Source organism: Carassius auratus, chromosome 20 (assembly GCF_003368295.1).
Source record: "Carassius auratus strain Wakin chromosome 20, ASM336829v1, whole genome shotgun sequence".
Classification (NCBI taxonomy): Eukaryota; Metazoa; Chordata; class Actinopteri; order Cypriniformes; family Cyprinidae; genus Carassius; species Carassius auratus.
In genome coordinates, this window is record NC_039262.1 from 15502455 (window position 1) to 15521249 (window position 18795).

The 18795-nt window shown below is 40.8% G+C and overlaps 1 protein-coding gene across 1 annotated transcript; it reads right to left on the reverse strand.

The window, feature by feature from the left end:
• Positions 1–2385: 2385 nt before the first annotated feature.
• Positions 2386–17151, reverse strand: jag2b (jagged canonical Notch ligand 2b). The gene is made up of 3 exons (XM_026195130.1): positions 16912–17151; positions 16170–16490; positions 2386–2658 (listed from the first exon to the last, which is right to left on the reverse strand). Exons 1-3 carry the CDS (start codon positions 16978–16980, stop codon positions 2491–2493), a joined length of 558 nt encoding a protein of 185 aa, XP_026050915.1. The 5' UTR covers positions 16981–17151; the 3' UTR covers positions 2386–2490.
• Positions 17152–18795: the final 1644 nt, after the last annotated feature.

Below are 18795 nucleotides of genomic sequence, written 5' to 3' on the forward strand. Positions count from 1 at the left end.
GTGTAGAATTATGTGTCAATGTTGTTTGCCCAAGATCCTTACATGATTGAAGCCCCCCAGGAACCAGGGTTAGGGGATTACAGCTCAAATTCTAATTTTCAGATGAGATTTTCACTCAAGTATGAAAAAATATAAATGCATTTAACACATTTGGGCCTGAAGGAACTAAAAATAATTGTCTTACAAACCACAGTTAACCAAACATTTGAACATTATCATGCTCCCTGACTACAGGTGCATCTCAATAAATTAGAATGTCATAGAAAAGTTAATTTACTTCAATATTTCAAATCAAATTGTGAAACTTGTGTATTCAATCAATTCAATTCACCATCTAAACAAATTAGAATAGTTCATAAGTTATTTTGTACTGTTCATGTACTCAATACTTGGTAGGGGCACCTTTTGCTTTAATTAAGGTCTCAATTTTGGTGCTTGGCTTGTAAAGTGCACTCTCCACCCTCAATACCATGACTTAGGTGCCCTTGAGCAAGGCATCGAACCCCCAACTGCTCCCCGGGTGTCGCAGCATAAATGGCTGCCCACTGCTCTGGGTGTGTGTTCACAATCTGTGTGTGTTCACAACTCCGTGTGTGTGCACTTTGGATGGGTTAAATGCAGAGCACAAATTCTGAGTATGGGTCACCATACTTGGCTGAATGTCACTTCACTTCACTCTAGGACCTTGGTTTCCAAATGAAATACAAAACTTGCTCTCATCTGAAAAGAGGACTTTGGACCACTGGGCAACAGTCTAGTTTCTTGTTCTTAGCCCAGGTAAGACATTTCTGATGTTGTCTGTTGTTCAGGTGTGGCTTAACAAGAGGAATACGACAACAGTAGCCAAATTCCTCGACACGTCTGTATGCCTTGACCCCTGCCTCAGTCCATTCCTTGTGAAGTTCACTCAAATTCACGAATCAATTTTTCCTTGAAAAAATTATCTAGGTTGGTTTTTCAACTTTTTCTTCCACACTCTTTCCTTCCACTCAACTTTCTGTTAACAAGCTTGGATACAGCACTCTATGAACAGCCAGCTTCTTTGGCAAAGAATATTTGTGGCTTACCCACCCTTGTGAAGGGTGTCAATGATTGTCTTCTGGACAACTGTCAGATTAGCAGTCTTCCCCATGATTGTGTAGCCTTGTGAACCAAACTGAGAGACCGTTTTGCCTCAGGAAACCTCTGCAGGTGTTATTGAGTTGATTAGCTGATTGGCATGTCACCATATTCTAATTTGTTGCGTTTTGTTGAATTGGTGGGTTTTTGTTATATGCGAGACAAAATCATCACACTTACAAGAACCAAAGACTTAAATAAATTCAATGCACACAGGCTAAAGTAGTTTAATATACGAGTTACACAATTTGAGTTGAATTACTGAAATTAACCTTTTCATGACATTCTCATTTATTGAGATGAAATTTGATGTGGCAATAACTCTATAAATCTATAATTTATGTGTATGACTCAATATTCAAGATCCTCAGCACATTTTACCCAGCAGCTAAAATCCATAAATGCCGTCAGATGCTCAGATTTATTGGGAAATCTTGTAGGACTTGGACGAACTACTGAAGCAGGTGTGGAAGACACAAGATTGTGCTCGTTTGAGCATCAAAACACACATTTGAGTGAGGTTCCCAGCTATGGAATGCTTTGGAAGCTCAGGTAACAATTCTTAGTTAAGCAAGATATCATCTCAATAATTCTGTAAAAAATTATGATCCCCTGCTTAGTGCGGTTAGAAATATCAAACTCAATGCATACCTCCAACCCTCTATATCAGTACCTATGTGAACACTGACAACTTTTACACTTAATGCCCACAACAAAAATAACCCCATGCATACCCAATAAAACCTTGACATGCCCCAATGAATTCCCTCCAACTAAAATTACAACACATCAGCTTTAACGCTTTCATTTCATCCTCAAGTATCTCCACATACAAAGTCACTCTCTAAAGCACAAAACTATAGACTAACAATGCTCAACAGTCTTTATGAGCATTAAATCCAACCCAGAAAGGCTACAGCTATGGAGTCAATATAATGCCGCATATATACACAAAAAAGTAAAAGTATTGAGGAAAATAAATTTGCTTTTTGCAAACAAAAATAAAGAATTGCAAAACATAAATGAAACAGCGTGAAAGTAATGATTTTGCAATACATATTTTCAATGGTTATATCTATTAATTTATTTGCAACGCTGCTTTTATTTTGCGTGTCAGTCTAGTTTGAGTTTGTGATACCGTTTTTCCTTTGCGCTTCACTTTTATGTGCGTCTCGCTTTGTGGCACTGTTTTGACTTGGCGGTGGAGTCAAGGGACGGGGGCATGTACAGCATGCCTCCCTGGAAGTGACATCAACGGCCCGAGACTCAGCTCACTGATCCAGGTACTGTCATGATGAGTAGAGGCTTGCGAGTGGATCGTTTCCTTTTATTCAATAGCATTTTGCGTATATATTTATTTTTCTCAAAACTTTATTTTCTTTTGCAAAACTTTATTTTTTTGTGTATATATGCAGCATCATTTTCACTCCATATACAGCAGCCTGCAGCAGTAAATAATATAGCAGTTAAAGAGGAATACTCACTGTTCTGAGTGGAGTTATCCCAGTCCCAGGCTTCCAGGATGAGTGTGTAGGATCGCTGAGGGAGAAAGAGACAGAATATCTTTTTGAGATGAAATGTTAAAATGCTACTGAAGAGAGAACACACACACACACACACACACACACACACACACACAAAACTATCCTGGTCAAAAGGTCCCAACCTCAAGATATGTTCCAAATATGTTTTATCATCTTTAAGGTGATGGTGGTGGGTGGGGGTGTAAATAAATAAATAAGGAAAGTAATAGCATTAGTTTTAATGCGCTTTGGATTTAAAGCGTCTGCTAAATGTTAAATATAAATATAATGAAGAGTGTAAGAGGTTTATTCAAATCCCTAACCTCAAGTATGAGCAACAGAAATATTGATGTTTGACTTAGCAAACAGCACTAAAGAAATGACAGAGATCCTAAAGTACAATCAAAGTCCTCTCTCATGACAGCGGGCAGCATTTATAATAGTTGAGTAACGTTACACACGACAGGAAGGGAGTAAGGGTGCTCCGATCACGATCGGCCGATCGTTATGCGCATCTCGTCAGTAAAGCCGATTCTCTAATCAGCGGTTAATTCCATCAGGTGCGTGATTTCACATAGAGCAGCTGTTACTACACAGAGCCGTTGTTAATAGAGAAGATGCGCAAATCCACTTCATTTTCAGCGTTTTTTGGCGCATCATCTCGGTTGACGAGATGCGCATTAACGATCGACCGATCGTGATCGGAGCACCCCTAGAAGGGAGGGAGAGATTTTCAGCCACACCTTGAATGTTCAAATTAAATCTGGAAACATTCTCGATTGCCGTCTGATATCTGAGAGTACATCTAAAATGGACACTGAAAAAACAGGCCACTGAAGCAGGACATCTTCAAATGAGGAAAACAGTAGGCCTAATTTAACTGATGCGTTTCCTTTAGAGACAAGTTTATTCACACCATCTTCTCACTCCTGACACTAGGTACAGGACACCAGTTTTAGCACTTAAAGGGATATTTCACCCAAAAATGAAAGTTCTTTCATCATTTTCTAACCCACATGTGGTTCCAAACCTGACTTCCATAGTATTTATTTTCCTTCTATGGAAGTCAACGGGAACCACCAACTGTTTGATTAGCAGTAATCTTTAAAATACCTTCTTTTAGGTTCAACATAAGAAAGCAACTCATACAGGTTAGGAATGAAAATAACGTAATGGTGACGGTCCGCGCATGGTGGAAATATACTTTGCCCTTTACGCGATCGGTAAGCGGACGTCTTTTGCCTTATTGCAACTCTCTGTTCTGGACTTGCACAAACTGCGTTGCAATGCAATGATTTTCCAAAATATCATTTATATAAATATATGAAGTATGTTAACACCCATAATAAGTTAGGGCACAGCAGCGGGAATACAAAAAAAAAAAAAAAAAAAAAAAAAAACACCAGCAAGAATACTTGTCAACTCATTTACGCCGACATCATCTTATTGTGTCAGTATCTGGGAAAAGACGAAAAAAAGGAGAAACATACACACAACAAACTATCCCCGCAGCATTTAGACAGACATTTTCAAGTGACTCAAACAGGACAAAAGACATCACCGCGGCGATTGGTAGGCTTCATTTACGTTACATTTATGTTATAACCGCGGATATGAGGCCTTACTATTTACCATTCATTCTGTCATCACCATTATAGCTTACAGGGAATCCAAAGTGCACCCAAACACCAGACCTGTTGGTTATTGGAGGATCTTCTATTTCTGGTCTGTTAAATGCATTAGACATTTTGCAACGAGCCTTCAGCGAGTGCTGAGTGAGCGAGCGCCTTAGGGGCCGTTCACATATCGTGCCTAAAAACTCGTGGAAAACGCTATTCGCGCCGCTTTCTCCTCCTTTCCAAAGTGCTCGGGCCGAACCGTGACATCAGTGTATCGTATCGAACCGAACCGTGAATTTAGTGACCCGTTACACCCCTACTAGGCACTGAACCCGGAACTGAACCCGGCAATGTTACTATGTCCCCAAACCCAACTAGGTGTGTTTATATTCACACAGAAAGCAATCCAGCAATGTTCCAGCAATTTTCCGGGACCAACGTGCAGTGTGAAAGGGTCTCTACAGTGTTACCTGTTTTTATAGATATGGTGTGGACTTTAAAACATATGCTTGCTAGAAATTCTCAGAATGCATTGTGAAAACGATTAATGGCTGTATGCTCACATGTTAAACAACAAAGTTGTAAAAAAAAACGAGTTGACCTGATCGATTTAGGCACAGATCTCATTCATCTCCAGAGGTGGAGTGAGAAGGAAGGAGCCAGACGGCGTGGTTTGAGAGGTTGGGGGCTGTGGGCTGGTAGATGCAGTCAGGGATTAGCGGCAGCACCAGGTCTGTCTGGATGGGTTGCAGTGGGAGTGGGTGGGCCACATATCCATGCAGACGTACAACAGATGCGTCTTAAAAAGATGGATTATTTGACATGAACGTGGATCATGCTGCAGGGCTTCTGACCTCTCCTCCCATCCCCCAACACTGGGGACAGCCACTGTGAGAGAGCATATTAGTGGGGTCTAGTGGTAGCAAGCATCTGTGTGGAACACACGAAATGCGTGTGTTTGTGTGCGCATGCTTATCTGTACACGTGGATTTAGTCCAAAGCTCCATCAGTAAATTAATATGCTGGATTGATCCGGTTGGCCGCTCACATGCGGTCAAGAGTAGCGGAGCATGGCATGCGCGCACCCACAGAGAAAGGTCAGAATGTCAGGGTGTGCGCGCGTGAGAGGGAAAGAAACGCGGTAACACGGGGACGGTCCTGTTCCCACACACTCTGCCTCTGATTAGCTGGATTATGTGACAGCTGCCCAAAGGGCTAGATGCGGATAAAGACTAGTGGGGGAGGTGACCAATGAACAAAGACCTTCATCTAAAACCCATCACTGCAAGACACCATCAACCTGAGTCTTGTGACACTCCAAGAACATTCCTCTGACCACACACACACACCCTCTTGACCCCTAGAAGTGGCCTAACACGCAACGGTGACACAAACTCACCCAAACAAACTCCTTCCCTCCTTATCGTGGACTACTTTTGCTGATATCAATGATATTTATAGTGGACTGTGAACAAGCTAACACAGGCTGCCAGGCTGGTATGTACTTAGGAGGCTACGCATCACAAGCAAACCTTCGAGCGATCAAAAACACTCATGTTAGGACGTTAAGCCTGTAAACACCCCAAGTGTGTTTGTGTGTGTGTGTTTAAGTAGGTGGGTGGCTAGTGGGATTGTGGTGGAGGGAGCCACAGGTGCAAATTCCCACAGTCAGTGGACGGGGCAGTTTAAAGAGGGGCAGGGCTGAAATAAGAGGGGGCTGAAGTGAGAGAGGCTAAGAATGACCCTGGAGACCTTTCATCAGGCTTCTCATCAGCTTCAAAAGGCTCCAAGCCGCAGTTTCAATTGGCAGCGGCGCACACACGCAATCAGCTGCAACACTCTGACGCAGTCGCACACAAGGACCTACTGACCGCAGACAAATTATTACATTAAAGAATTTTAACTTTAACCAAACTATTATTACATGACAGGATGATGTCAGGATCTTCTTGCTTAAAAGGTGAAGTGTTTTCCACCGTCAGTCACGTACAAGAGACGTCCAGCTGACAGCAAGTGCGAGTCTGAGTGCTTTCACACGCCTTATCTAAAGTAGCGAAGCCTTCAGCGCCATGTCAATACCCTACAAAGAGAGTGAACAAGGGCAAGAAAGAAAAATGGGTCTGACATGCGACACTGAAGGAGTCCAAAAGAAATCAACAGAGAAACCGCAAAAAGAAAAAAAAAAAAAGGTCTCTGTTCCTCTGTGACCTCGGTGAGAAAACCAGTACTTCATTTCCTCATCTGCTTTTGGAAAAGGAACTGCAGAGAGAGGCAAACTTCCCTTGTCTGACCTTGCAGGAAGATATCATCCACACCCTCTCTGCAGACCAACACATTACTAGGGTCAGAGCGGTTCAACAACCAAATATATAACCTATGGCTATTAGGTTTAGCTGTTAGAACGTTTTCACATTCAGATGTCTTAAGGAATTGCATCACATCCCACACTTTTTTTTGTGTCACAACATAACAGTTTTAACTATAGTCAAATTTTTAAAAGCTCAAACTGAGACCTCTTCATCTTCTTCCTTTGGGATCTGTTTTTGCATGCAAACACTTGTTTTATGTGAACACTTCTTGAGAAACGCAAGTGATCAAGGTCTGGTAAATCTGAAACTGGCATAATTATACAGGGCTTTTACACCTGAACTAGGTAGCTACCTATGACTAGTTATTTTTGAAACCAACATTTTGCTATGTTTAATACACTATATTCATGTGCATGTTCACATACACACACACACACACACACTAAACCTGTCACTCAAAGTCTGAGCACCAGTCGCACAAGTTCTGTGTCAGACTTTGATTGTCCTCAGGGGACCCGCAGGTCATTTATTCATTCCATAGCAAGCGACCACATCATATAATCTCCATTAATCTAGTATTGTTAATCCCATTTTTTATAGCTGAATTGTTGACTGACACAGAGATTTGGGCCAAACTGAGGGTGAAGGGGCAGTGGACAACACAGACCACAACCATCAATTACCACAAAATGTAAGACACCACCGGGCCAATTAAAGGACACTGAAAGGCTTTTTTGTTATCAGTTTCCCAAAACTAACGGATGTTTTTGGAGCAGAGCATGTTTTCAAGATTTTGTGACGCAATAGGAAAATTTTGACATATTGAATTAGCTCAACATGATGATGAAATCAATTTTCATCGCACAAAATATTATGCATTTTTCTTTAAAGTGTAATAAAATAACACTACTATCTTTGAAAATAAAGTGCATAAGGTTTAAAAAAATGTTTATGAACCATATATAATTATTAAAGTTGCTTAAACAATAAAAAAAAAAAGAAAAAAAAGAAAAACGGCTCCATGAATGTATGTATAATACAAAAGACTGAAACCCAGTTACAAAAAGTAGGCTACTTTCTTTATTTAAAAACATGAGATGCAGTGGGATGAAGAAAAAAAATGCCATAAAGTCTTGAGACATCTTTTTTAAAAGTTGGACTTACATTCATTTTACATGGCTTTTTCAAACACGCCGCTTTAGACTTGCTAACTAGCACGTTATTAGGAAAAGTGATGGCAAAGATTGCTAAAAAAAATCCCCTTATACTCACTTCTGCTGTAAGTGAAGCTGGATCACAAATGATTCACACAGACTAGAAGATGAGAACGGCCTGATTTGAATAAGGGATATCATTTTTAGGGATTAAATAAAAAGCACTGGGTTGATTATTATCATTATTGGGTAGATGTGTACACACACTGCCAACACACATTTATTTTCAAACAACAAATAAAAATGAATTTAACATCTGATGACTGCTTTGAAAGGATTTATTATAGTCTTTAGTGTTGTATTTGTATTTAGAGAGAAAAAAAAAATATGTATAGGCCTACTTGTTTCTTTTATTAATAATTTATGTGTTCATCTATACAATTTCCAACAATTAAAAAATTGCAGGAAATCATACAACTGAAGAAACAGGACATCTAAAAAACCTAAAAACAATGTGTTCATCAATATATGAAAAAAGGTGGACATAAATCAAAAAGCCAACCCCCTTTGATAAATTCAGCACACCTGTCCCCTTTAGGAAGTACGGTACATTCAGAGCAGATCAACTCATCAAGACGGTGCAACTTCTTCCCCAGGGTCCTGCAGCACAGGTTTGATCACAAATGAGGACACTTTGTTTTCATCGGTCTTTTAGAACAGGCAATGAGCGATGTGATGATGGCTGTCACCCACCCCAACATGACAAGGTCATGTTTGTGTCAAACAAGTCTAGACTTGGTCGGGGAGTGATCGGGGGTGTCGGGGAGGTCCAGTCACCTCGCGGGGTCCACATTATGTCCTCAGTGGTGGGAAGAGAAGGTTGAAAAGCCAGCTCTGTAATCAATCACTCACAAGAGAAAGGTGTCCCCTGCTCCATCACCAATACACAGGGGTCTCGGCCAAACTGCAGACAGGGGGTGACCAGGTCATTCCATTTGTGCTTTTTCCTCGCCCTCTCCTATTCTGTCATCCCTATATAGATCACACATCCATCTTAAATTCTAAACCCACAACCCCTTTTTTGTCCCAAGTATCCAGCTTTCTCACAAGACCAGCCACAACAACTCCCTGAGGAAAACAACATTGAGCTTGGAGTCTAATTAAACCAAAGGAAACAGCTCTTTGGATCTGGGTAATGACAGGAGAGCAGGGTGGGGAGGGGATAGGATCAAAGAAAATGGCTGGAAAAAAATTGCTAGGGAAATACCTGGAGGAACACCCTAACCCAACCTGTCGCTCAAGAGGGATTCTAGGTGACTTTGATGGTCTCTCATTCTGAGAACAATGTGGAAAGTCTTTCCCACCCTTGTCGAAAACCCTTCCTTCAGCCCCAACCGAAAAGGTTAAGCTGAAAAGGGATTTCTTTGTAAGTCCCTCTTCCAGATGCCAATGTGAATGGTCTTTCCCATCAATCCTCATCAGCAACCCAACTTTGGATGAGCAATCCATGGCTATTCCATTCCAGAAATCCACTGCAGCAGTGACCTCTCCACACAACTAGTCCATATGACACGACTTGTTTCGAATCAGTCAATTGTCATTTTCCGCCAGGCTTCCAGAGCACAAAAGCCAACAATAGCTTTGTTTAAGCAGTATTATAGCCCTGGGAGGACAGGAAGATGCAGCCCGACGTGCACTCTGGACCCTAGAGCCAGTAAATTATATTCTGTGCTCGGTAACCTCCCCTCTTTCAGCAAACTCCCAAACGGGGGTTAAGTTCTTACAGACACAATAATAAAGCACCATCATAGAGTACAATGCGTCTAGTTACCCTTGCATACCCATGAGACTCCATTATCAATAAAGCGAGTCGGACGAGAGTTCGGTGAGTCTGAAAGGCAGGAACACCAAGCAAGATGCAGAATTATGCTTGCATGGTGCTTATCGCTGCAGATTTGGCCAACGAAGGGCACACTCTGGGTGAGTGTGTACACACACGGCCCATTTAGCATTCCGCTGCTATGCCAACAAGATCATTAGCAATGACAATACAACAAACTCCTCCCCTCTGGGTGCTAATTAAGCAGGAAGGGACAGCAGTGACCGCAAACACACACACACACACAGAAAGAAAGAGTTACATACAGAAACATAAGCAATGGTGTGTATGAGTTATCTTACTAACCCTGAGAACAAGGTGTCCTACAGAAATTACAGACAAAACAAGGAAACTACAGAAAGTGTTTGATATTTAATCTTTGGAGGTAAAAAAAAAATTGTGTATAACAAGTCGTTTAAAAGGTACAATACAATGCCCACTATGTAGTCACTCGTTTCATGACAAATTCAAGTTAAATCACAGATAATCACACTGTATCAATCCTATTTGAAAAATCAAGCCTACCATATAACCTGATAATGTTTGCCTTATTCTTTGGATAAAAAGACTCGAGCACTGGAATTAGAATAAACTTGTATACTTTGACTGTAAAAATAGCATAAAATTACAAATTTTAAGAGGTATAGTATAGTATTGTAGAGTATAGTTATCAAAAAGGCTAATTACATATCAATCACCAGTACACACGTCGATCTTTCAGATCGTCTCAATTTCAGAGAAGGTTTAACTGCAGCATTTGTAGAAACTGAGACTAGCATGGCTGCTTGGCAGCACCAGAAACAGGCTGTGAGGTTGAAAGCTGCCATATCCCAGTGGGCACAGCTTACAGATCTCCCAAAGACACCAGCCTGGATCAATTCTCACAGCTCTAAATCCTTCCAAACCATGTATGACACATTATTCCGGCCATACTAATCTAAAGTAGGCTTCCAAAAAATGTATGGGAACACATCAACTACATCTGTGAAACTCTTCTACCTGATAGCTGTTCCTACACTGCCATTATAACCCCAATATGGAATGACAATATTCCATAAACTGCTCATGGGCAACCTCCCATTTGGCAAGCAGCACAGCCCCTCGGTTACTACAGTGAGGCGGCCATTTGACACCCTAGACTGCTAACTCATCATCAAACCATCTGACAAGCCAGTTGTCTCCCTGTCGGTCTTGTCCAGTTACAGTACTGACGATTTACTCCGGTTTCAGCATCTAGTTAAAACGGCACAGCCATTGCTAAGCAGCTTCACTTCTCACTCAAAAGCCCTAGTTGCAGTATAGCAAGCTAATAGAGTGCTGTTATGGCCACATGGGCTACAACTCTATTACAATCATTGTTATTTTGAACAAGGTCAGAGGTCAAGCGGGAAATAAACTTGCTGCGCGGTAATGCACTTTAATTACTGCAGCACACCTGCTCACAATTCATTAGCCTACTAGGTCGCACAGGAAAATGCACATGCATTAGTCACACACGCCACATCCATGTATACCAACACAGCAAAAACAATCAGTTTCCCCCTGAACATTATTCATACAGCTGGTATTAAAAAAAAAACGCTGTCATTTGTGAAATTGTGCTGAAGCAAATGAGAAACCTAGTACCAGGGAGGTAGAGCATCATGGGTAGTTGAAAACAATTAGTTGAGCACCAAGGGCTAACAATAGAAATGGTTCTCTCTCTAACCCACACACTGGCTTCCAGTGTTATTGGGAAGGGTCGTCAGGGTTAAGCTCGCTAACGCCCAATTCTGAAAGGACCCCATGTTTTCTATGACCCTTCTCAGGGGAGACAGAAAGTCCATTATAACTGCACTTCTTCATACAATCATGTCCACAACTGGTGGCTCGGTACATGGAAGCTCTTCTGTTGGGAACCTGTTTATCTTGCACTCTTCATGAGGGTGCCGCTCAAGATCTCAACATACTCTAAAAGCACTGACATGCTTACTTAGGTACATTTAGCTGAAGTACTGCACAAAGAAGAGTGCTTTTTTCTTCAGTTCTCCCATCCTGATGCCAGGCCTAAAGGCTCATTCACACTAAGAATGTTCATTATAAAGAAAAAATAGGAAATATATGGTGACAAAAACATTCTGTGTATCTTAAGCACAATCTGCAGTTGCCATCTGCCATTTTAAATGCTCGAGCTATTTGAAGTCAAGTGGATTCTGATTGTCTGTTGATGTTTTTATAGTGTATCACCTGGGGGAGGAAAGTGATTTATATGACATTGCATTATCATGATAGCTGTGGTGTGGACTTCTCTATTCTTATAGAATTAGAAGGACTGTTAAAACTTTATAGTTAAAGTTATCGTAGTTGGTATACCTAGGCCTTAAAAAGATAGTTCACCTAAAAATTGTAATTTTTGCAGTGATGCAACCGTGATGTTATGAAGCAAAAATAATGACTTGATTCGACAATTTCTTCTCAAATGGACTATTTTAATGATGTACTTACTACCTTTTTGGGCCTTGAATGTGTCATTTGCATTGTTGTCTATGAAGAGCCAGAAAGTATCCAAGTATCCAAAATATCTTAATTTGAAAGGTTTTATGGGTTTGGAACGACATGAGGGCGAGTAAATAATTACAGATTTTATATTTACAATATTTTCATTTTTGGGTGAACCATCACTTTAACCCTTTTCAGAACCCTACCCTCACAATCATGTTACCAAGAAGTGTTTTTTTTTTCTCCAAGCATTTTAGTCATTAATCGATTAACAGCATTTTGGCAGAGGCCCTTCTTAATAGACTGTTTTCATGGGTTTATAGAGTCCATCATGTGGGAGTGATAGAGTAGGAAGTGCCTGGCTGATACGCTTCACAAAGAGTCCAAACGGTCTCTCTCTATATATCATTGTTTCGAAATCCCCGTCCCCTGTAAAATAGCTATTTTACAATTAAACATGGTCAATACTAGGCGGGAAAACTGTCCGGGTTCACAAAATGCAACATAACCAGAGACAGCCTCTCTCATCCGGTATTGTATAATAAAAGGTTCCTTCATAAAGTCACCTCAGGCACATCACCTCTTAATTGGTCCGGTCTCTCTGCTGCTAAAAATACCTCTATCATGACTGCTGCATTCAGGAGAGGGAAAATGCAGCCTTTCCCTTCATTTAATGGGAAGACATGGGTACAGAAAGCCATGCTCTGCCCCAGGTCACAAGAAAAGAACATGTTTATTGTGGTGGCAGAACAAAAAGCTATTTCAGGGTCAGGAAGGGAAGGAGAGAGAGTCTCACATCCAGCTAGAGATTCTTCATGATCCAACTTCCTGGTGAATCACCCCAGCTGATCTCCATGGAGAGACAGGAATCAATACTGGTACTTCCTGTAACATCACAAACCACTGAAGATGACTGTGAATAGTCCAGCCAGTTAAAACGAAAGCTACTCTGCCTTGACTCGTTTATTTGATCTAGAGATTTGTCACAAGTCAACTAGTCATGTCCAAAAACAGGTAGAATGCAAAAATGTGATACCATCCCACCCACGACTTTACCGTGACTTCTGGTCAACCACCATAAAAGATGAAAAAAAAAAAACGATGGACACTGCTTACTTGGACATTTCATTTTGAGGCCTTGGGGGGGGGGGTGATCTATAATTAGTCCCAATCAACAGCCACCTGCTCTGATGCTGAACTGGACAATTACTGCTTTTTGTTGACGGGAGACAAAGCCAGCTGTGACTGGCTAATTACACAGTCAATAGTGTAATCAGTTGAGAGGCTCTAGCACTTCTTTCCCAGGTGAGATGAGAACGAGTGGCTCCGCTGAAAGACCAGTTAAGGGGGAAGGGAACTCGAAGGGCAATAGATAATTGTTTACTAAAGGCCCATGTAACGGTCTCCTAGCAACTGGCCAGCAAGCTCCTAATCAGGTGTGGCTGACGCTGCCATTTAACCTTGAAGCGTAGTGGTCCTCCACTCTGACGGATGGATACAGCTGCTGTCTCTATCATCAACATTCACTGTGTGCCACCAGAGAGGCTCTTTACTGTCTCTCAATCTCTTACGCTGGAGTTACACATTCACTAAAACTGTAACTCAAATCTATGTTACAAAACTGCAAGGGACTAGACCTAACAGATGAGGATCATACTAACCTACTGGCTCAAAGTCTGCATTAAAAAAATAAATAAGACTAAGGGAGTATTCTTGTCAGATCTTATTTAATCAGACTCAAGTTAGTTTTCCCCCTTGATACGGATCTTTTAACCAGGTGTGAATCCAGAATTGCACTCGGGTGTGGAACAAACAACCGTACCGAGACCCAACTGAAGAGGTGGTCTCGGTCTGGTTCCAAACGAACTCTGGTTCAGTTGAATGAATGAACCAATAAAAGCATGACCTTGGCACACGTGTGGTTTTGTTTACAATTTCTGATTCACTTGGAAAAAGGGCAGTGTGAAAGCGAACCACACCAAATTAATTTTTATTTTTTTTTGGTCCAGACCCAAGCAAGTGAACTAGCGGACTTTCCTGGTGTGAATACACCCTACTTATAAAATCAAATAAATTTGATTGAAAAAAAATCTGAAAATCAATCTTTAACTCCATGAAACCTATATCGATACTAATAATAAGCAAACAATCAAAGCAACTGCTTCACCAAAACCAATCTCTGAAATCTTGACAAACAAACCAGAGATAGGCTGAAAAAAAAAAAAACCTGCACCTCCGACAGGTGGCGGACTCAATCTCCAAGCCTCCGGGTGAGGTGCTAGATATCTTTATTCAATGCACTCTAGATGAGGTTACACCGAGCACATCAAACAGATGTCCGAATTCACAGGCACTCAAGAACACATTCCTCTGGCAATTTTATTAGCATCCATGAGACACTAAGAAACTGCAAATACACAGCATTTGAAATTCAAACTCAATCACAGGCATTCAGACACAGATCTACAACAACACATCATGTGATCAGAGTTATACAGGGACATATCTAGGTGAAATTTAAAGCAGTGGTCAGAAGAGAAGCAGGTGTAGCATCAAAGGCGGCCCCGAAAGGGTCAGTTTGATAGCATGTTACACATTAACTTGAACGGTTGAGTGTTTGTGTATTTGGTTGGGGGGGGGGGGGGGGGACATTTTTTTTATGCCTACGGGAGGGTTAGTTTAGGGGTCTGCTAGGTGAGTGTGTGTCTAACTGGGCTGCCGTCCAAAGCTGACAGTCAGTACTACATGACATCTCTTTTTTGTTGTTTGCGGGTGTGACACAGAAATGCATAAAACATTGCAGCGATTTGCTACCTGATATCAGCATCAGTAATGTGCCTGCGTGTCTGAAGAGACACATGATAACTTTTTCACATATCAACACAAGGGAGCTGCAAGTAGTACAAGGCTACTCTTACAACTAATTGCCATGGTAACTATATTTCCACTAAAATCCCACAGTTACTAGTTATTGTGTATTAACTAATATAAAAGTACAATATTAGCCACTAATAACAAATATATAAACTGATTAAAAATCTAGACGCTTTTCACATTGTTTGAAGATGTGATTCTAAAGTAATTTATTAGAGCTGTACAGATGTAGGCTATTTGATGTAGAGCATTTGTTAGGCTAAGTTGTCATGCAAGTTAAAAAATATATATTGTCACATCTAGATCTGTGATTATTTTAATAAATGTTTCAACTAGTTTGAAGCAAATAATAAACATAATTATAATAATTTTGGAATATCAAAGTTTTATAAGGAACCACGTTGAAACGCGTTACAACACTCCATGTTTGCCCTAAGAAAAAGAGCAGTAACTATCGAGTTTAAGCGGCAACTTTGCTTGGTGTGGTACATTTTTGTAGATGATAAGCTACAAACTTTATTATAAGCTACAAAAGAGCGTTTTAACAAATTCACAAAAACCAGTAACACCACAATAACGGGAAAATGCAGCTGCCGCTGGATTGCGCGTCATATTTGAATATCTAGAACGTTACACTAGAATCTTTGAGAAACATTCGCTTCACTCGAAGCCAACTGAATTAAAAAAAAAGTCAGAACCTATTAAGCTGCCTACCTAGTCAACGTTATTCTCGCGCCTGTGCTGCCCAAAAATGAGACACAACCAGCTACGCATGATATAGGTTTCCAAATCTGACTTTCCGTTAGAAGGATGACAGTCCCCATTCACTTACAATGCAAGTGGATTCCGTTTAACATCTCCTTTTGTGCTCCAAGGAAAGCGAATAAGTCATACAGGTTTGAAACATCGTGAGTACAAGACAGAATTTGGATTTATGAGTGAACTATCTCTTTAAGAAATGCGTGTCACCTTAAATGCACCTTATAGCAGCCAGTTTCAAACACGCACAGCAACTGAAATACACTAAAGATAATCGTTCTTAACCATTTTAACCTTTTTCTACACAAAAATCGTTAGGACACAGCAGCCTTACACGCCCACGATTTAAAAAAGGGACCCTGTCATCACAGTAACAATAGTGCACTCAACTTCCGAACAGTGACAGCTCACCGCGGCGCGTTAGTATTATAGCTCGCGCAGAGACGCGCACTTACCGGCCAGGCGAAGTGAAAGGGGATGATGATCTTTCCCACATCGCTCGCTTTGCTGGGGTTGTTCTTTGCAGTCTTAAAAGAAAATGTATTTCCACCGAGAACGTCAGTAGATCCAGAGCCAAAGGTGCACGGCCCAGTGGTGGTGACTTCAGATTGGTACTCCTTCAGACACACTTTAAAGTATGTATCGCACTCGTCCCGTTCGCAGCGCTGGTCTTGAGAGTTCCGCGTGCCGTCGCAACATTCTCCGTCCCACAACTCACCGTTTACATTTTCTACAGCAATCAACTGCAGCTCAAAATAGCCAGAGGACTGGGACACCTAAAAATAATATTAGAATGAAATACAAAATTAAATAAACATAGTAGCCATAATACAGGTTGCTTATTATTGAAATGCAGATCGGATTTGCCAAACTGAGGAAGCCTAATATTATTTGAGGGAATGTGTTGCGTGCGCTTGTGCTTTGAAGTCTCCAGATAATCAGTCTAAAATTTTGCAAAACTGTAACGTTACAGAGGCTGGAAACAGCTATTTTAGATGACGGGGTGCAAGTAACATTTATTTCAATCTCCTGACATTTCCAAATGCATGAACACATTGTGGCTGCGTAATTCGAATTTCGATTACTTTGGCCAAAATTCATTGAAATCGTCAGCCCACACCCATCAACTTTTGCCTGCTGATCACTGCTATGGCAATTAAATCGATCTGCAATACTAGAAACAATCAGCGCTCTCACCTTCGTCCATATCATTAACAGCAGGCACGCGATTGGGAGCCAATTCCTAATCCTGATACAATTCCACATGCCGCTGATTTATGCGTTATGAATACAAGATGGAAAACGGCCGTTGACCGGCGACAGGATCCTCCGCTCCTGACATGCAAAAATTCACAAGCGTGGTGTGTTTGCGCGGTGATGTCTGCGCTGATCTCTCCCTCGGTCTGATCACTGCACGGCAAAATGATGTGTTCACAGCTACCACACGCCTGAAGAGATCTCGCGTGATTGACAGGTGGTTGAACCAATCACAAAGCCTTCTGCTGATTCGTTTGGCCAACCGCCACTCGAGGGGCGGAGCATTGTCAAAAACTTACGCTGTCTATCCGTTTCACAACGAGCAATGAAACATATGGTCCCTTTCTATCAAGAATTCTGGCATTTTTGTTATCAGATTTTGTATATTATTATTTGAATGATTACTAAATACATTTAGCGACAATCACACAACAAATGTGACAGATTTTGCATTAAAGCACTCAATGATGGCTGGAAAAGTATCCCTATTCATCAACCATATTAATTTAAACACTGTGGTGTATTCTAACATTTAAATTGACATGTACTAAGTTAATTTAATGTTTGATTCTAATTCCTTTTATGTTGTGATTATAATTTGTATTAACATTATTGGCACTTTATTTTATTATTTCTTTAGTAGCCTAGTATTGTGTGTACTGATGCTTTGCCAATATTACATGTAAAACAGTAAAGTCAATGAAGTGCTTAAAAAATTTATTGAAATTCACAATTTAAAATATTATGTGTAAAGCACAAAACCACGTAAAGTAGTGCGAGCCTCAGAAAACCCGTATATCCTCGCTGCAGTTCAATGTCCTGATGCGTGCTCTGCCTGCTAGTGTGTTTTGACGCAGGTGAGAGCGCCCTCTACTGTACGTGTCCATTAACCTGAAAACAGGGACCCCAAGAAGACAGAAGAAAAAACATTATATTTATTTACAGAAAACAACGGTAAAGATCTGCGTTGGTACCTAAGGCAGTGGTTCTCAATCCTCAGTCCTAAATCTTAAAGGAATATTTCACCCCAAAATATAAATTTGCTGACCCTCAGCCTCAAGTCATCAAGACATAGATACGATTGTTTCTTCATATTAACAAATTCAGAGATATTTAGCATTACATTACCAAAGAATCCTCTGCGATTTATGGGTGCCATCAGAATGAGAGTCCAAACTACTATCAAAGGAGGAAGCACTATTAGGTGTTATCGCCAGAAGGAACGGTTTAAAGTTAAAATTTTGATGGATTTGTTGCTTTCAAACATGCAGAATTTCACTTCACAAGATGTTAAACGATGGACTGTAGTCGTGTGGATTACTCATGGATTATTGTGATTTGATTTTATCAGCTCTCATTCTGACGGCACCCATTCACTCCAGAGAATCCACTGGTGAACGTGTAATGCTATTTCTCCAAATCTGTTCTGATGAAGAATAGCTCATCTACATCTTGGAAGTGTTCATTTTTGGGCAAACTGTCATTTTTTTAATCAAGCCTAAAAGCATGTTAAACCAGCCTAAATGTTGGGCACCTTTCAGCTAGTAGACTAGGAGGCCAGGCTAACAGACCAGTTAGACCAGCTGGTCCTAGATAATACCTCAACACTCCACATTTTGCATGTCTCTCTTATTAATCACATCTGATTTAAATCAATTTAAATCATCAGCTCATTGTGTGTGTCAAATAAAGAAATCATACAAATGAGCAGTACTGAGCTCCTCCATCACTTTTAAATATATCTATTAAGAGGCAGGCTGCACGCTGTCGTGAGCACATGAAGTAACATAAACAGGCATTGTGGCCTAGCAGGCTCTGGTTTTC